Below are 20,280 nucleotides of genomic sequence, written 5' to 3'. Positions count from 1 at the left end.
CACGGTGACCTTGGCCCCTGTAGTCTTTCCGCTGGCACGGAGGGAATGCTGTAATGGGCTTTTGTGGCTTTTCTTCCATTCTTTCTCTCTTCATTTCCACTCCTGTCTTTCTGGCAGATCTGTGCAACACCTACAGTTTGTTCTCCTCTGCAGCACACCCTTACCACTTGCTCACCCCAGAAAACATAGATTTGGAGATATTTACCACGCCAACTGATTTTCATGCAAGCTTTTCCACGCATCAGAACTGAACTTCAGGAAACCCCTTCAATCAGTGCTGTGCCACCAGGAAGAGGCTGAGTTTCCTGAAGATGTGCTTCATTGCTAGGAAGATGGTGTGGCTCCTTGCCAGAGTGCTTCCATCACCTCTGAGAGGTGCAGACAGAGGGACAGCAGCGAGCAGCAGGGAAGAAGCACAGAGTAGGAAAGGGATTGTTAATGTCATTCCCCAGGCAGAAATAATAACAAGCTGTCCATCCTCTTTCAGCCTGGAATCCCCCTCCAGTTCCATTTGCATCAATCTTAGTAATAAAGCTCTTTTTTTTTTTTTTAAAAGTGATTGGTTTATGGGAAGAAAATAGAGAATTTTATCTAGTTTGTGTGTATAAAGTTTGGAAGTATTGGCTACACAGTAGTGACATAAAACTTATGTAGTTGTGTAGTACCTTTCCAAGGTGGGTCAAAATTTGATATGAATTCCTTCCAGTACTTGAAAGGAGCTCATCAGCAGGAGGGAGACTGATTTTTTTATTTTTATTTTTTTTATGGTCTAATAATGATAGGGCAAGGGGCATAGCTTTAAAATTTAGGGGATTTAGGTTAGATGTTAGGAGGAAATTCTTTACCCAGAGCATAGTGACGTTGGCCTGAGAAGCTGTGGATGCTCCATCCTTGGAGCTGCCTGAAGCCGGGTGGGATGGGATCCTGGGCAGCCTGATCTGCTGCTAGGCAGTGCTGTCTGCAGCAGGGGGCTGGAACTGGATGATCTGTAAGGTTCCTTCCACCCTGAGGCGTTCTGTGATTCCATGGAAGCGATACTGGTTTAGGTGAGAGGTGTTTAATAAAACACAATAAAAGGATATAATAACAAATTGTCTAATTTAAAGTTGTTACTTCACCAGAAACAGTGGATGAGAAAGGATTTAATACACGTCTACGTTTTAGAAGAAGCAAGCTATAAACACTATATTCACTATTCCTTCCATACCAGCCCAGCTAGGAGAAGCCCACTGGCTGTCCAAAGGATTGTTAGGCTGGAAGGGGAGAAAATGTGACTTGGTTTGTGTGCATGCACACACATCTACAGCAGCACTTACAGACAGGACGATAGCAGTGGTAAACTTGCACAAAGCTTTATGGGTGAGCTGAAAAAGTTCTTCCCACGTACGTGAGGTCACAGAATTCAGAGAAGTTGTTGAAATTGAGTTGGAAGAGCACAGGAAATGAGCACGGCTGGTTCTCAGTGTGACGGTGAACTGAGTGGGTTCTTAAAGCGCTCGGTCTGGTCTGAAGGAGTTATGATGTGAACACGATAGGAGTCAGCAGCCTCTGCTGTTCAGATGGCCGAAAATGGAAATACAGAACATCTGGTAATGTCAGCGTGTGCATAGCAAAGGCTGGCCGATGCACCCGATGGTGGGCACCTTGTTTTTTAGTTCTAAGAACTTTGCTGCACGTTAACGTTAACTTTTTGCTGAAAATTTCCTCCCTGTGCTCCGTCAACCCGATGTTTAAAGCAAAATGTCCAACATACATCAGTCATATCACAGAATGAATGGTACAGAAAAACCCGAGGGGAGTTGGGAGTGTTTGCAGGACAAAGGCTGCTCAGGGAGCATGGCGTGACACCCAGATTTGGGATTTTAATGTGCTGCATGATCATTGCTTTTTGTCCTGTGTCCTTTATCCTTGTGGTTAAGCAGAGCGCCCGGGATTGTTTTAGATGTGTCATGTAGAGCAATCTAATAGCTTGTGCTGTATGAGGAGGATGCTCTGTGCTGTACAGCCTGTGCTCTGGTTCTTTATTGCTGCATTGAAAAGAAGAATTTGAGAACTTTCCAGCTGACATAAACTATTATTACTACAAAATGGCACACTCTGTTCACTTGAGGAAAGCCTACGTGTTGGTTTCCGAGCATAAGCAACCATAAACATCCCCTGCAGTGTCCTTTTCATGAAACAAGAAACTAAACGGGCTGCGAGAGAGAAAAAGAGGAAGAACGTAAAAATGGTGCACAAAACTGGTTCTGGTTTAGGCAGATGCTATCTGGGATTTTCCATTCCTAGCATTTTAGAGACTTTTGCCTTGAAACAGGCACTCCATGTCCTGTTTGCACCCCGAAATGTGTAGGAAGCAAACCTGAGTTTCTGAGCCCAGCGCGTCTCAGACACAGATTCGCCTCCGCTTGGGTGTGGATGTGAGCTGGGTGGGTAACTTCTCAAAGCCTGTGGGGGTTTCATTTGCTTCCTTTGCCCGGGCCAGTCTTAGATTTACAAGTCTATTGCTAACGTAGGAAGCCGGAGCTATGGGAATCTACAGTTTTCTTTGAACTCCTGTGGGATGAGATTTATTAATGCCCGTTGGAGCTTAGAGCTGGTTGTGGTGTCTGACATCTTGAAGCGCTTCCCAGCTGACAATTTAATCTTCATTTTCCTTATTCAAGGGAAAGGTTTCTTGTGCATCTTGGTATTTTCATAGGGTGTGGGCTCTCGCCGGGTACAGAACATGTCAGCTTGGCAGGAGATGTTGTGGCTTTTCCCCATCCATGCCAGCATGTGGACATCTTCTGCTCAGGGTCAAACTCAAAGTATTTATTTCCCTTTTCTTTCCTTGACCTTTGAGGCGTACAGAGGTTGGAAGTAGTTATTCAAGTGTTGTGTGTTTGTCTTTTTTTCCTTAGAAATGCCAGGAATATTGGGCTAGAACCGTTCTGGTGCACTGAGGAGAATTGGCTGCAGCAAGCTGTAGAGAGGAACCAGAATTTCTCAACGGATAGCTGTCAGTTTTTCTTTGTCTTAACGTTTAAGACCAGAAGCAAACCAATTGTGAGCAACGTGATAGCAAAATTTTATGAGGGTCTCATTTGTATATGAGGAAAAAAAGATTTGTGTGGGGTCCAGGCTGCTTGATGACCCAGTCCAAAGAAATGAGATGTCAGTGCTGGCATTGGGCGGCTGTGGTGTTTTCTGTAGGTTTGTGCACACACATATGGCTGATCACCCCATGAGAAGGACAAACTGTTGTCTCCCTGTGCTGGTGGGTGCACCGAGCTGGGAATTGGCTCTCCTTGCTGTGCTGCCCCCAAAATAGGGCATTTCACACAGGTGGTGAGTGTGTACGTATGCACCGATCAGCATTTCCAATGGCCAGAGAAGCCTTTTGCTGTGGGGATTGCTGGGAGATGGAGCTGCAGTGCAGGATGAGACCCACAGGGCATGGTGTGAACCAAAATGAGGGCTGGGAGGGCTGCTGTCCTAAGCTCACCAGCAGAGCACGAGGGGGAGAGTTTGGTGGGGGTTAATGCCTGGGGCTGGGGATGTGCTGCTGCTCAGAGAAGGAACACAGCATCCCAATGGAGACTTGTGGGACACTCTAGGATACATTTGTTATAAGATGCATTCCTGGCATTGAATGCAAGACTATCTAGAAGACTTGTTGGTAAACAGCAAGCTGGAAATTGGACATTGGTTTGTTCTCTTTGTCCTCTGAAGAGTATTGGGATGAAGCAGTGCTTATGGTTCTTTTGTGTTCTGGGAATCGCTGTCGTGATTGGGAAGCAGCACCAGCTATTAAGCAAACCCAAAGAACGCTGTGTTGAAAAGCAGTTTAGATTTATGGATCTGCAAGAAGGCAGCGGTTTTACATTTCCCTTCACATTTTAAAGCCTCTAGGCAATCTTTGTAATGTTGTGCCCACACAGACATTAAAATACAGTGAGTTTCAATTGTCAGATACGTTGTTTAAAAGGGAGTATTTTCAGTTAGATTGCAGCTCCGTTCTCGAGCTTTTGCATTGAAATTTTCTGGTGCTGTGCAGAAATAATTACCAGCTTGTTTGCATGTTCCAGTGATCACACTCTCAATTACTTCTTCTCTGTATCATTGCTGAGAAAATGTGCATGGAACCTTAAATTTAGCATTAAAATGGCACGGATGGGTTGATATTTCCCTGGTTTGCTTCAGGTGGTAGCAGTGAGCTGTAACTTTGGGTGGGAGTAGTTTTGCAAGCCAGCTCCGGAGTACTGAGGTTGTTTGTAGTCTCAGAAAAGGCTTAAAAACTATAGGAAGGTGTTTCTGCTGCCAGAGGCACGGGAGTTACTGCAGTGTCCCATGTGAGCAAGGAGAGATGCCAGCCTTGCTCTGATACTTCCTCATCCTCCATCACTTGGCCAGAGCTCTGCATCTTCCACAGGCCAAAGGAGAGTAAAACAATAAAGGACAAAACCCAATACTTTGGAAGGAGGGGCTGGGAGTGAATTAGAGTTACCAGTTACAATGAATTAGAGTTCAGTTACAAATAGGAAGAAGGAAGTGACTTGTCAAGCCATGAAGCTAAGGGAAAAATGCTCCTTTGAGTCACGGCTGAGGGCTGCCATGGGTATGGCACCAAACAGATTGCTGATGCTCTGAAAATATGAAAAGATATTAAAGTGGTTGAGGCTTTCACCCTGGGTTTGTTTGCCTCTCAATCTGTGCATCCAAAGAGGCAAAAGAAGTGAGCAGATTTACATGGGCTGCAGAGTGCACCCCTAGGTGCTCAACCAGACTTGAGTCTATTAATGGAAAGATCCCATTGAATTGATTGCAAGTGGCTTTTTGTCAGCCTGATGGTGTATTTGGTGCCTCAAATACTGTGCAAACTAATTCCTGACTTTGTTTTTTCCCAGCCAGACACGAGTTACTCTTGGAGAGCGTGAAGATAATCTGTTTCAGCCACATTGAGGATCAGACAGACACATAAATGCAGGTGTGTTGGCTTCTGAGGTTTGGCTTTGCTTGGTTTTCGGTGGGAGGATTATGTTTGTAAATTGCAGAATTGGTGGTTTGGGCTTTTGTTACGGATTGAGCTAAAGTTGAGTAAAAAGGGGAGCACGGACCCCATAATAGCTGAAGTCTGTGGTCACCCAGCTCCGTTCTGCTCTTTCTATTTAAGTACCAGACACAAAATGCCACGCGCCTTTCCTTTCGAGTCACAGCTCCCTTGGATCCTTCTTGGCAGCGTGTGAGGGATGGCATTAAACCTCCTTGGTGCTACTTTTACCCACTTGGGGGGGAGAAGTAACTATAAAAACAGCTCTCCAGCAAAAGCCCGTTTCACTGTGGTATCTCAAGTGTATTAAAATAAAAAACAAAAGGTGAGAGGGGAGAAAGCTTTCAGAAATATTTGCATGTTAGAGCAGATTGTAAAAACAGAAGGTAACTTTTTTTAAGGGAAATGTTCATGGTACTGTTTGTATCAGCCAGCCTGGAGTAGTCAGTGATTGTTTTCCAGTCATTTAGGTGCTTAAGGATGTGAAAGTTATTCCTGCTTTATGGTAAGAAAATAAACCTTGCAGAATAGCTGTGGAACCACCAGAACTTAAGCTGTTACCAGAAACAGAATAACTACTGAGATTTCTTGCTTCACTTTTCCCCTCATTTCTGAAAAGTGCTGGTTTTGAATAATTGGGTTACTGATATGAGAAGCTCGAGAAATGCTTTGCCTTCCCTGTCACAGTGTTCACTAGCACCAGATTTGTGTACTGACAAGGATTTTCACAAGAAATAAGGATGAACCAAAACTTAGAGCCAAACTTAGCTCTGAATTTTTTGCCTTTCAGCGATCTCTTATCTATGAATTGCATTTTATTCATTCTGTGACCTAAATAGTCTATTTTCAGTCACATTTTTTCTTTTTTTTTTTTTTTTGTTTAATATGGAGTACTTGCATACTGAGCTAACAACTAGAAGCATGGAGCCAAATCAATCACACTCTCCTTCATAGTGTTTTCTTTAACTGGTTTTCCTCTACTTTCAGTATCTAAATGTAAAAGAAGACTGCAAAGCCATGGCTTTCTGTGCAAAAATGAGGAGCACAAAGAAGAGCGAAGTAAACCTGGAAGCTCAGCATCAGGGCTTAGAAATACTTTTCTACCTGCAAGATAAAAGCCCCATTTGTTACACCAGTGGCGAGTTTACCTCGGAGGAGCTGTGCATTGAAGCTGCCCAGAAGTGCTGTGAGTATATGGGTTTTGTATGAGTTTTCAATGACAAGGCTGACAGTATTACAAGTGATGCATCCTTCTCTGAGCATAAGTCAGTGATCATAGGACAAACATGCGTGGTGTATTGTTCAGGATGGAAATCTTTGCCAAGGGCTGCTCTGGCAGTTCTTAAACTGTGCAGAGTAGAAGAGATGGCAGAGACTTTCCTGAGATTCATGTAATATGATTATCTCCCAGCCTGGCTTCTGGCAGATACTGGCATTTTTTTCTTTTAGTGGGATGGAATCAGGCTTCCTTTAGGAGGACACAGTATGCAAATAAGTTACATAAAGATGTTTTTACTTATGACACTAGCTAGTAAGTGTTCCATGTTATTTTGGAGAGGGCTAATGAGAGAAAAGACATCAATTTGCTGCTTTCCCAGTTTTAATTTTCTCTTTTATTGCCTAACACTCCTTTGTAGAGTTACAATATCCATAGAATTAATAATTCACCAGTGAAGTTTTCTGAACTCTGTACAATTGTGGTCATACAGAAATGTATAATGAAAACGTCTTGCTTTGTCACTGTGTTCCTTGACCCAGCAAAATAGTGTTTCATTATTCAATTGGAATCAGCAGATTTAATCTATGTTTAAACCTTATGAATCTAGGTTCTAGTGTGCTTTTATATTTGCAATCCTGAGGTCCTTTCTGTCATTCCTCCTTCCCCCAAGTCCAAATGTTGTATTCCCCAGGCTTCCTGGAACACCAATTACTATTCAGTGATCTGGGAGTGGTAAAGCTGGCCATACAAACAGGCTACCTGCCTGCTTCTGGGCGTATGCAGCTTCCAATGTTTTCCTTTCCCATGTCACCTTGGTTCTTCTGACACTGAGTATCCTCCAGTTTATTTCCCTAGTTACTTCTCTTCCGTTCCAACGAGAGGAATGATGGGAGTCTGAAGGACAGATCTCATCAAATAAGTCCTCATGTTGCTTTTGAATAGTTTTAATGAAAAAGAGGACAGCTTAAGGCACACCTGTTTGTGTCAGCACGTGGGAGCTATGAGCTGCTGCTGTTTATAGAGCTGTGAACCCATAGGCTGTGCAATTGCTGCCAGTAATTTCTGTCAGAAATTTAAAACCTTTAAAGAAGTGACGTTAGGTGAGCTTTCCTTAAGGGAACTTCAGTCTGCCTCTTCTTGGCCTTTGCTAAATCCACAGCAGATGCTGTAAGATACAAAAGTTTTACCCATTGCAGCAAGCTGGAGATGTTGGTCTCTGCTGTAAGTTGCAGCTTGGGTAGTTACACCTCTGCTGGCATCTGCATGCTGCTGGTTGGCCTGCAGAAAGCTGTGGCTGCCCAGCCCCACCTGCTGTCAGCTTCACCATTAGGTTATTCAGATTTGATTTCCTCATCTTCTTCGCTTTTGATCTCTCTCTCCTCGATTTGAAACAGAAATGGTTTCACTGAGCTCTGTAGGACTCTGCCATTGGCACCAATTCAGAAAGGCACGTAGGCACATGCGTGGAGCAGAGCTGCTTGCCCAGACAGGGCTTTTGCACAAAGGCACTGCCTCTTACTGAACAGGAAACAGGAGCAAGGAATGGAAACAGCTGTACCTCTGTAAGGAAACCATAACCTGCTCCTCTCTGTGGTGGTGTAAATGCAAAGGTTAACGCAGGTCAGCCTAGACCTACCAGTTAGAGTCTGTTCCTTGTTGGAAATCCCTCTGCTGAATTAGCAGTGAATGGAAAAATGACACGTTACGCTTTGTGCCTCTTTGCTGGTGAGAAGCAATTTTGAATATTTCCCTAGAATCTTCTCTATCAGTGATGGGAGCAGAATTTATTAATCAAGTGAAACTGAGAACAAAGCTGTAGTTTTCTACCCATTTCACACCCATTTCTGTGATCTGGAAAAGATGAATTTTTTTAAGACTTCTCTTCATTCTCTTCTCATTGGGCCTCAGCAAAATCACAACTTCAGCATAAGTCTCATGCTAGGAATAGCTGAAATGTCAGACTGTTTCATACCTGAGAACCAGTGGAGTCAGCCAGTATGCGGTTTGCATCTTCCCTTTAGTCATGTCTTTCTCATGCTTGCTTTAAGCTCATCCCAGTGTCAGTTTCTTTGTGTCGTATAGGTTGCACAATCAGATGCATTTTTTTTTGGAGTGTGCATGTAGTTTGTAGCCTTGTGAACTGACATGCTTCCTTACTGTCCTCTGACAGCCATATCTCCTCTGTGCCATAATCTCTTTGCACTGTTTGATGAGAACAGAAAGCTCTGGTATGCACCAAACCAGGTCTTTAAGATAGACGAAAAGACATCGCATCGGCTCTATTATCGAATGAGGTAAGTGCAGAATGTCTGAAAAATGACCATGGGTTTTCTTAACAATACGTAGTTGCTCTTACTCATACTACTGAGCTCACTGAAGAAGCTGAAAAGCAAAACCAAAAGCGACAGCTTGTCCTTCACACCACAGATAAAAAATTAACAAGAAAAGCTTAAAACGTCTCCTGATTATTTTTTTTTCATCTTTGTGATATAACCTCGAAAACACAGCAGAAGTTGCAAACCACAAGAACTCATATTCATGAACCTGTAGGTGACTGAAGAGGAAAAAAAAAATAAAAGGGTCAGAAATGTTGTTTTACCATGTTAGTATTTTGTATGTTTCTGTTTCCATTTGAAGGACTCATAACGAACCGTACTCCTGCTGAAGTCAATGGGAATTTTGCTATTAACTTGAAAGGAGAGAGCAACGTGCTGTCACTTTTGATGTTCTCCTGTAGGGCTGTAGGGGAATCCATGTGTCCTGACTGGGGGTGGCAGTTATTAGACTGCAGAAAGCACCAGAAAATCCAAACCCTTTTTGGTGGGATCTTTGTCCTTTATGTGTACCATCAGGTTGAACTTCAGGAGTTGATCTTGAAGTATAGCACATACTTTGCTGAGATGTGTGGGGCAGAATGTGTATTCTAGTCCTCATCACTGGAAAGTGGAAGCAGCACTATGACAGCTGTTGCATGAAGCCATTGAAGGCTTCTAAACTGTTCTCTAGGCTTGTTGGAGGATAACAGCTCTTCCCTTATGCAGAGAGCTTTGTCATCATGGTCTTTTAACTGTGAGGTATTCCACTGCTGATTGCAATCTGTGCTAGGCCAGAATTGTTGTTATTGTTGGATGAATTGTTACAGGGAGAAATTACCCACAGTTAACAAAAAGATCTTTGCTTTTCAAATAACGATGGTACTGATACCTATGTTAAAACAGGAAAAGGACACTCTTGTCTTTTCCTTTTCTGTACCACTGTCTATTAGCAGCATTAATGACTTAATCTCAGTTTATCTTGGATTTAAACAGCTGTGATTAAGTTTGGCAGATAAACAGCACACAATAATGGGGTTGAGTGACTCTAAAGAAAGCTGGGAGGACTCTGATGCCCTCATACAGAGCATTAAGTGCACTTTCTTGCTTTAGGAGCAGTCAGATTAACAGTATACTGATGATAAAAACGATTCTTGGTACAATCTGGACCTGGGATGCTTTCCCTGATATGGAAATTTTTGATGCGGTCTGCTTTGCTCTGCAAAAGAAAAAAAAATATATTTTAATCCTGTGATTAGGAACTCGATGCTTTGATTACCTTAATTCTTAAATGGTTTCTGCTGTGTCTGGTGTTGGCATGCTTCTGCTTCGGGTGGGCAAGCAGTACTCGCTCCAGGTCCTTGCATTGGCACTGCAGATGTTACAGCCTTATCAGATGTTAATGACCTGGGCAGAATTACTTGACACTGAACTTCATTTTCTGGATCTTTTTAGTTTTTAATTCTAAATTAACACAGAACGAAGCCATGGAAAATGCATTTGTAGTTATGGTGGTTTGGTTTTTTTAAGCTCTGGAGTTGGGATTTGAAGTTTGGCAGGGGATTCTCATCTGTCTGATGTACTTCATGCATGAAAATAGGCAAACTTTGGGCCAATAATTTGTATTAAAAGTAATTTCATATGCTTTTAGAAAGAGCTTATGTAAATGAAGGTGCTAAAATCTCAATATTCCAGTCTGCCCAGCAGTGCTGCAGTGCATTGGTGAAATGGGGTTTTCCTTTCTTTCGTTTATGATCATTGTGTGCTTTGGCACCTGAGCAGGGTAGGGCTGAGCACTGAGACCTGAGGAACAGCACAGGATTGTGAACCCTCTCTGTGTGAATATTGTTTATTCAGAGCTCTGCGAGAGGCAAAATTCCTTTTGAGAAAGGGATGCAGCTTGGGATTTTTTAATAACGTATCAGATTGTGTAGAGTCATTCAGAGACAAATCAGTTTTATGGGGACAGCCTCGTTTCCGAACTGCCATCACACTGATAGATCTGATTTAGCCAAGTTCTATTAATATTATATATCTCTAAAATGAAGGTATGTGACTCAGCGTTTTGAAATGCTTTTAGGTGTTAGATTTCTCTTCCACTGCTGAAAGCGTGATGTTTGGTTTCTGCTTGCGTGGACTTCCCACCCTCCTCTCCCCATTAAATCCATGCCCACTGATACACTTTTCATTTTGTTTTAAAGGACTTTGCTTTTTCACTGCAGTCTTTGCTACAAGCCCTATATTTCTTTCACTTGCATCAAGTGAAAAAGGAATCTACAACAAAAGAAACCACAGTATTTTGTAACATCCTGCCTCATTAGCACACAGGCTGATGGAGGAGTTTAACTATCTCATAGCTGGACACTGTTTAAGCCAGTGGTAGCAGCGTTGCTTGGCATGCCAAAGGGACCTCTGGCATTTGTTGTTGGAAATGTGGGAAAAAAGAGTCCTCAGAGTCACTAGAGAAGAAAGAGAAGAGCATTCCTTGGTCAGACTGAATGGATCTTAGATCTCCTTTCCAGGTCTTCTGCAGAACTGAATTTGGAAGCTTGTGCTCCCATTTCTAGTTGTGAAAGTGGAATAAAGTCCTCTTTATCACAAGACCATCAGTTTGTTCAAGGCAGAGACTCTCCTGCTTTGTTTATATGGTTCCACAAACAATGGGGAAATTTTTATTGCAACTTATAAGTGTTGTCTTAATCGATTAAGACATTTAATAGTAAAGAAATAAGTTCTCCACTCAGTTATAAACAGTACACGTAACTTTGCCCTTAATTATTTTCAGGAAATACCAAAAGAATTTGAATTATTAATGATCTTTCATCTCATAAAGGAGCATGTGAAAACAAACTTCCTGGAGGCAGAGATTTTCTTTCCTTTGCTTTTTGTGCTTGAACCAAAGGATTTCTGCAGTGCCTTGCTGTCCTTGTTGGGAGTTTTTGGCATAGTTGTGTATTGGTGTTCTTGCCAGTGCTATATATGTATGCTTTTTTTAATGGGGCTTAAAAAGACTTATAAAAAAGAAAGAAAGGACAAAAACGCAATACAGTGCCTTTACTCCATAACGCTTCCTTGGATTGGTCACTCAAGTTCCCTATGATTTTGTTAATCACACATTTAGGCAGACTTTGAAAGCTTTAGAAACTGTTGTCAGGAGGTGGTGGTGAAATTATATGAAGCTGGCTGTGGTCACTGCATCAGGAATCAGAGGAGGGTCACTAAGATGATCAGAGGGCTGGAGCACCTCTGCTATGAAGAAAGGTTGAGGGAACTGGGTTTGTTTAGCTTGGAGAAGTAAAGGCTCCAGGGGGACCTCATTGTGGCCTTCCAGGATTGAAAGGGAGCGTATAAACAGGAGGGGAACGGCTGTTTACAAGGGTGGATGGTGATAGGACAAAGAAAAATGGTTTTAAACTGAGACAGGGGAGGTTTAGGTTGGATGTTGGGAGGAAGTTTTTCACACAGGGTGGTGAGGCAGTGGCACAGGCTGCCCAAGGAGGCTGTGGATGCCCCATCCCTGCAGGCATTCAAGGCCAGGCTGGATGTGGCTCTGGGCAGCCTGGGCTGCTGGTTGGCGACCTGCACACAGCAGGGGTTGGAAGTGATGAGTGTTGTGCTCCTTTGCAACCCAGGCCATGCTGTGATTCCATGAGTTAGGTGCTGGCACACTGCAGCCACACCACCAGAGTTCAGAAGCACCTGTTCATGAGCAGATGCTTGTTTGCATGCTTACAAGTATGCTTGCTTATATAATTCACATACATATACACGTAAACCACCAAAAGCCAGATGCAAATGCAACAGCTCCTTTGCAACCCAGGCCATTCCAGGATTCTATGAATGTCTCCTTTTCACCTCCCACTGTATTAGTAAGTCCTTCTGCACTGCTTGTTCTGATTACTGCTGAGTACTTCTCTGGAGTGAGAGTGGCATATTCTTACTGAAATCCTTCCTACTTAGAGCTGAGTAATCTGCTCTGCTCTGCCCTTCTAATTGTAAGTACGTCACCATCGTGCGCAGGGCATGAACTCTCCTGAAAGCACATTGATTCAAACCAGATTTAACTAAAGTTCACTTGATTTAAGATCTCAGTAGAACCCAGAGAAAAACAGATTTCTGGGGTAATTCAGGCAAAGATGTTTCAACAGCCTCTAACAGAGGCTTGATCTCAACAATTTCATTCATTTGCAGCAGATGCCAACTCTTTTAGCAGGTTTTTAATTAAATAGCTTTGTGTGTGGATATGAGTAAAAAGCTTATTTGCAATACATGTACAAGATTGACTGTGTAACCTAAAAGCTGGATGATTGGAGTTAGTTTCTTTTTCACCATCTCCATTCCAGCCAAAGGGAAGCAGAAATCCCAGTGCATGGCTGCTTCCAGCTGCAGCCCAAAGGGAAGTAAGTGCTCAGTGTCCATAGAGGAGGAGGTTTGGAACCCTGCTGATCCTTCAGCTGAGCCATTTATCTTGGAATGCAAACACCAAACCGTGCTCAATAGAGGCATATTGACTTACACTGAGGCAGAAGGGTTTTGATGTGTACCTGATTTTCTTCTGAAGGTTTAAAATCGGTATCCAATGTAAATAGAGGATTTTCCCCCATTTTTTTTTTTAAAGTTCATCCTTCTTTTTCTTGCAAGATACTACTTCACAAACTGGCATGGGACTAGTGAAAACGAACCCTCAGTGTGGAGGCATACCCCAAAGAAGTCAAAGAACTCTTACGACAAGAAGCTGGCGCCGGAAGGAACCCCAATCCTGGATGCAAACTCATTGGAATACATCTTTGCACAGGTAGAGAGTTGCATGCAGGGGGTTGTGCAGTTCCACCCACCTGAAAACTATTTGATCCAGTAGGAATTCTCTGCTTAAAAAAAAAACAACTATTTTCCAACTGTAATATATGTTTAAGCTTATCTGTTGGTGATGGTTTACTTTCACATTGTGGAGAAATTTGCTATGTAAGAACAATCCAACCCTATGTGGAACATGTGAAGTAACTGCCTTACAGTCCAGGAAGAGCTAGGTTTTTACAGCACACTTCCTTTAATATTAACTGTTTTTTTAATAGTTATTCACTGTGGCATCTACAGTCCAGCAGATGAACAGTAGCATTACTAAATCTATGATATTGTGTCTGTTTAATGAGTCTATTTTACTGTGTGGTGTTAAAAAATTGACTCATAATGCCACTGCCACACAGCCTGCCTACGTGCAGTTCTTCTCTCCTGCTGTGCATCCCAGTTGCTGGCAGCATGCTGCTCATTCCAAACACATGGGGTTCCTATGTCAGAAAGCTGTGCTCCCCATCAAAAGAAAGGTTATGTACACACCAGTGGTTTTGCAAATCAGGCACTGTGGTTTCGGCAATGGGAAGGGAAGTGGAAGATTGAAGTTGATGAAGGCTTGTGAAATGAGCAAATTAAACGCACTGGAGAAAAACATGATTGCAGTTAGTTCTGAGTACAGCAGCTACGGAGTTTTCAGACTGAAATACGGTTGTGTCCTTCAGAAGTGAGATGGCATGGAGCTGCTCCAGCAAACACTCATTGTTCTGTTGTGAATCTACAACATGCGTGAAGTAATGAATATTTCCAGACAAGATTGTGTCAGGCTGAGTGTTACCATTGGTCACCACATTTTCTAAAAAGAGCAAATAGAAAAGTGCTCATGCTAGTCAAAGGCACAGAAATGTCTGCGTGCTTTGATGACCATGTATGTTTCTGACTGTCTGAAGGCTTTGAGCTGTGGCTTGAAGAATGAGTGCATGGAGTTCACAGGGAGAATTAGGTGATGAAGGAAAGGTAAAATAGAGAGGGAAAGTATTCATTGCATACAGAAAAAATATAATGATGGTGCTAGAAGGGTGTGCTTTAGTTAATTTAAAAAGGAAAAGTGAATTTCTGTGTAAAGGAAAGGGGGCTTGGAAGGGTCTCTGAGCAGTGCAGGTGTTCTGCATGGGAGTCTACACACTTTCTTGGTGGAAAGCCTAAGTGCTGGGGATGAGAGGAGATGACACACGTGGTGATTCCACCTGTTCCACAAACAATAATCGTAAAGCACTGCTGTAAGGCATAAAGGTTGATCTTTCTCAAAGTGGCAGGTTTGTGGAGTGACTATTCTTGCCTACATTGACTGGTCTGAGAGAAGATGGCATCTCTTGCACAACCCTCTTCCCCTGCCTCTTCTTGTCTCGACTTTCAGTTTTTGAGTGACTCTTTCGTTGTGCCATTGGCTGTTAGTATGACAAATGCCAGATGAAGTAACGTTTTTTTCTTCTTTTTGTTTCCTATTAAGGGTCAATATGATTTAGTGAAGGGACTGGCACCAATCCGTGACCCTAAAAATGATCAAGAAGTTCATGAAATTGAAAACGAGTGTCTGGGAATGGCTGTGCTTGCAATCTCTCACTATGCTATTAAGAAAAATGTGAAGCTGCCAGAGCTGCCCAAAGATATCAGGTAAGTTGGGATAACACTGTTGGATATATTGCACTTGGCTTCCAAAAGGGATCTTAAGCATTTTACTTTCCAGTGTCTGACTGTGCTGGGGTTGGAAGCTCCAACACACCAAGTGCACAGTGCTTTGCTGCATCCTGCACTCTGTGAATTACTTTCAAAATGTAAGCAATCAGCACATGTTAGAATTACAAACTTAGGGAACAACATATTAACGCCTAGCATTGTTTTTCCTTCTAGTTATAAACATTATATTCCTGAAACTTTGAACAAGACTATCAGGCAGAGGAATTTCTTAACCAGGATTCGGATAAATAACGTTTTCAAGCATTTCCTTAAAGAGTTCAACAATAAAACCATTTGTGACAGTAGCGTGTCTCCACGCGATCTGAAAGTTAAATACTTATCAACAATGGAGACTTTGACCAAATATTATGGAGCAGAAATTTTTGAGACTTCATCTCTGCTTATTTCATCTGAGAGTGAAATAAATAGATTTAATTGTGGAGACGGTGAGATCATTCCACTCTACGAAGTCATCGTGACAGGAAACAATGGAATTCAGTGGAGGCTCAAGCCAAATGTGAGTATCCCTGGAATTTGAGGGTTACTTTAGGGGGGGCATAACAGCTGTTTAAAAAATGATTTTCTGACACTGTCAGACTGCTTTTATTAATATACTTTTATCCCAAATGCAGTCTGTACAGACGGAGAAAGAGAAGAAGAAAAAATCTGATGGCAAACTCAAAAAGGATGAAGACAGATACAAAACCCGAGATTTGTGGAACAATTTTTCCTATTTTCCTGAAATCACTCACATTGTCATCAAGGAGTCTACGGTTAGCATTAACAAGCAGGATAACAAAAAAATGGTAAGAACCAAACCTGGATAGTTTTCCCTCCTGTGGGTGGCTGTAGTGACCTGGTACTGTTGGGCAAAGAGGTGACAACCTCTCTGGGGAACATTTTCTATTGAGACTCTTGAATAACAGTTAAATATCACAGAATCACAGAATCACCTGGGTTGGAAGGGACCTCAAGGATCATGTAGTTCCAACCCCCCTGCTTAGCAGGGCCACCAAACACACACATTCAGATCAGGTTGCCCAGGACCCCGTCCAACCTGGCCTTGAACACATCCAAGGACAGGGCATCCACAACCTCCCTGGGCAGCCCGTTCCAGGGCCTAACCACTCTCCTTGTAAAGAACTTCCCCCTAACATCCAACCTAAATCTTCCCTCCCTCAACTTGGATCCATATGCTGTCTTCATCACTGTACAAATGCAGAAGTGCTAATTAGAAGAGTAGCAACTTGATGAGGATGGTTATTTCTCTCCATTTGTTACTGCATGCCACCAGTATTTATCAGTTCCCCAAGCTTTTGGTGACTTCTTTAGCTACATTTCTCAACCTGTGGCCTTCCCACACACAGCTTGGATTACCAGAAGCAGATTGAAGATGAGCTCAGGAAGGATGGCAGAGGGACCCTGGGAGAGAGAGGAAGGAAAGTGAGTTCATAGGTACCCAACTGTAGTGTCCTGACTTCTTGGGCTGTCCCTAGGCTTCACATTCCATCCTACATGACTGCCCTACTCTTGAATTAGTGCGGCTTCACAAAGATTGGCACAGGAGCTTGCGTTACAGATCTCACATAGGACTCATGTTCTCATAGGAGAATGAAAGTTTCTAGCCAGTAATAAGTGAGGAGGGTAGAGAATGGTCACTGTTGGCCTTCTGAGTGATTTTCTGTCATGTTTCTGAGCAATTTTGTGCCCACTGTGAAAAAAACTTCTGGATGTTGAAACCTTCCTGCTTTAACAGAGCTGTAAGTATTCTTGACTAAAATATCTTTCTCTTTTAGGAATTAAAACTGTCCTCACATGATGAAGCTCTGTCGTTTGCATCGTTAATAGATGGATACTTCAGACTTACAGCAGATGCCCACCATTATCTCTGCACAGATGTGGCTCCTCCACTGATTGAACACAACATTAAAAATGGTTGCCATGGACCCATTTGGTTAGTGAACTTGTTTATTTTACCCACTTGGATAATTAGTCTTCTAATTCTGCTGCATGTTGAATACACCGAGGAAGTCTGACGTTTGGTAGGTTTCTGTAATGACCAGAATTAGTTACCAAAAGGCTGTCAGACAACTTTTGTTACTCCTGATCCATGAAAAAAATCACCAGTTCTTTCCTCATCAGTTTACTTATCTATAAAGCCAATGCTTCCTCACGCAGGAGTATTTTGAGACTTATTTCACTAATTGTCACTTGAGCAGACAGGAATATTTCAGGCAATGAAATACAATCTTTCTTTATACTGGCCCTAGGAGTAAGTGGATGGATATACAATGCTTATGTTTTTTTTTATTTACTGAAGGAATTATTCTCCTTTCTGTCCACCTTTTTGGCCTTTACATTTTTAGATGCAGCATATAGAAAACTAGAAGAGAATTTTGCATATGCACTGTGGTGAAAGCAGAATTTCCCCACTAAGCATGCGGTATATCTTTCCTTCTTTGCTCTCGTGTAAAAAAATAAAAATAAAAACATGGCAGTGTATAATGCACTCAAATTATGTTTTAATAATAGTGTAAATATTTTTGAGTTGTGAGTGTATGATTTAATTCCAAATACAGGATTACTCTCCTGTGTATTTACTAATAGGTTATGGATGCAACTGCTCTCCTCTTTTAACGGTTTTCCTCCATTTCACATTGACTCTTTCAGCACTGAATATGCCATCAACAAACTGCGACAGGAAGGGAATGAAGCAGGGATGTATGTGCTGAGGTGGAGCTGCACAAACTTTAACCACATCCTCATGACAGTGACTTGTCTTGAAGGCCCAGAGGTACGTCAGGAGCGGCGTTTCCAGTAGTGGTCTAGTAGTGAGCTGAAGACTGGTGGTTCCCCATCATCCATATTGCTGTGTTTGCATTCTGTAGGGAATCTCTCTTAGCTTTTCCTGACAGCAGATGCAGCAAGTGGAGGACATTTGTACTCATAACTTTGTTTTCCCTCTGACAGAAGTCAGAGAGACTTTCGTGCTCTCTCTGAAAGTATCATTTATTACATCCAGAACACTCCCTTTCGTAGCAGTAAGACTACGTGAACTTGCAAGCAAATTGTAAACTCATCTGCTGGGAAAACAGCAGACAGAATTTGCTGCTGCACCTCATCTAATGCTCCTTGAGCATGGATTTAGTTCTGTGAACGTACTTATAATGACACCAAATAACCAATACAAAAGTCATCCTTCCCCAGCACCGTTGCATGAGCTGGAGGATCTGAAGCACAGCCTGAAATCTTGTTTCTTTGTTAGACAGCCCAGGCTGCAAAAGGCATTCTTGCTGTTTTTAAGTCGAGATTTTGAAACCATGCTCCAAATTTGGCAGTTCTTAACTGAGTAAAATTTGGACTTGTTAGAGGTTTGCATCTTCATGTTGATCTTCTTCCACTCCTGTGAGCCTTCTTGGGATTGAAGGCTACAGGAATTGTGGAGCCTTCTCCTGCACTGTTGGAATTTTAGAGGAACCCAGCGTAGCAGCAAATGATTAACTGGTCCTGGATGTGAACTCAAAGGCTTTATAAATTTATTCACTCCTACAGGTGTTCTTCAATGATCAGTATTTCGCTTGTTTTCCCCCCTCCCTTCTCTAATCACAGATGATAAATAATTCAGTCCAGTACAAGAACTTCCAGATCGAGGTGAAGAAAGGCGGGTACTTCCTACATGGCTCAAACAGGTCTTTTGCATCCTTAAAAGAGTTGATGGATCACCTGAAAGGACAAATCCTTCGCACAGACAACATCAGCTTTACACTGAAGAGGTGCTGCCAACCAAAGCCAAGAGGTAGCCTCTGTCCTTTCAGAGAAATAAGAAGCTTCAGCAATAGGAAGCATTCTTAGTGTCTTCTCCTGCACGCATTCCTGTGTGAAGGTCTTTCATATTACTTATTGCTTCTCTGTAGAGAGGGGGCCTTGTCAAAAAGCAAAAAGTAAGCACCGTGAACAAGGCTTTAGGGGTTTCCCTTTAATGCTGCAAGGTCAGCACAGGATGTTCATGGGCTGGTGCTTCTCGAGAGCCTTGTTTGTATGAACTTTCTAATGACAGCGATTTCCCCTTTTGCCCCTCCACAACTGGCCCCTGCAGTATCGATGGCAGAGGCCGAGCTCTAGATTTGTTTAAAACCAAAATGTCACAGCTGACTCTGAGTCATGGGCTGCAGTGCTGTGTCAAAGTGAGGCCCATATAAGGTTCTTCCTTTTCTCCACTAAGTCACGTATGCCTGGCCATGCGGCCTGAGTTCTAGCAAAGGAGGTTTGTGGCCTGCTGTGTGCTGTGCGGCAGCGTTGGGTTTGGGCTTGCTTGTTGTAACAGTGATGTGCTATTTATTAACATTCACAAAGCAGTGAGGAAGACTTAGACTGGAGCTGTTATTGAGCAGAGCACCCCCACATCAGTGGATTTATTTGTGAGATCAGATTTTAGATGATGAATGTGTGTTCATTCAACTACTACTGCCAACACTTACTAGATCTGTTTGCTAGAAGGTACAATTGTCTTGCAGCTGTATGTTGTATGAAAGAGGAAACACAGTGGGCATGGTTGGGTTGATCAGATAATGGTTTCCTGTTAGAATGAGGGGAATAATTGAGTTGCATTAATTACCTGCTTGTTTAGGTCTTAGAGCAGAGAACTCTGTGGCTACACGTGTGTTTTCCGCACTTGTGAAGAACACTGGTAATTGTGTGAGGCATGGAGAGATTAAACATTTTGACCTGCTGATTAAACTGTGACAGCTGTACTTGGAATAATTAGAACAGTTCAGGGAGTTTTCTGCCCACCTCACTGTTTTGGTAGCACACTGTGTTTCCTTTAGTCAGGATAGTGGCACCTCTGAACTTCAGTGGGGCTTCAGGGTATTATCTTTGCTGTTCCATATTCTGTCTCTTCTCTGATTGTTCTTTCTTTTCTTTTGGAATCTCACAGATATGAAGATATATTTCTCACAAATATAAAAACAGTGCTTTGAAAATATGGTCTGTTACTGTTTGCTTTCTGAGTCCTGATGCACATGTTCTCCACTAACAGGAGAGCCAGATGCACACAGACATTTAAAGTCATTAGATTGTAATAAATAATGTCAGCTACCAAAACAGGAAGACAAAATTATTAATTAATGAATTGTCTAGATCTATCCATGCTTCTCCCTAAGCAGAAGCTGTGCAGGGAAGCAGCAGCAGGCTTT

At 42.5% G+C, this 20,280-nt stretch overlaps 1 protein-coding gene across 2 annotated transcripts in view; it reads left to right on the top strand.

The window, feature by feature from the left end:
* The window catches only part of JAK1 (Janus kinase 1), a 55,725-nt gene that overhangs the window by 23,472 nt on the left and 11,973 nt on the right, over positions 1-20,280 (top strand). Inside the window, exons 2-11 of one of the 2 annotated variants that reach the window (XM_042819575.1) lie at positions 4,891-4,966; positions 6,017-6,215; positions 8,419-8,542; positions 13,202-13,355; positions 14,859-15,022; positions 15,260-15,602; positions 15,718-15,891; positions 16,882-17,039; positions 17,756-17,879; positions 18,695-18,881. In XM_042819575.1, coding sequence (XP_042675509.1) covers positions 4,961-4,966; positions 6,017-6,215; positions 8,419-8,542; positions 13,202-13,355; positions 14,859-15,022; positions 15,260-15,602; positions 15,718-15,891; positions 16,882-17,039; positions 17,756-17,879; positions 18,695-18,881 — 1,633 coding nt within the window. In that variant the 5' untranslated portion in view covers positions 4,891-4,960. Of the gene's footprint in view, positions 1-4,886; positions 4,967-6,016; positions 6,216-8,418; positions 8,543-13,201; positions 13,356-14,858; positions 15,023-15,259; positions 15,603-15,717; positions 15,892-16,881; positions 17,040-17,755; positions 17,880-18,694; positions 18,882-20,280 lie in introns of both variants that reach the window. The other variant, XM_042819576.1, reaches the window with a different exon arrangement.

This window comes from Centrocercus urophasianus, unplaced genomic scaffold, assembly GCF_019232065.1.
Source record: "Centrocercus urophasianus isolate 14NV4802_14NV808 unplaced genomic scaffold, USGS_Curo_1.0 seq_18, whole genome shotgun sequence".
NCBI lineage: Eukaryota > Metazoa > Chordata > Aves > Galliformes > Phasianidae > Centrocercus > Centrocercus urophasianus.
The sequence above is the reverse complement of the archived record's forward strand: the minus strand, read 5'-3'. Positions and strand labels throughout refer to the sequence as shown.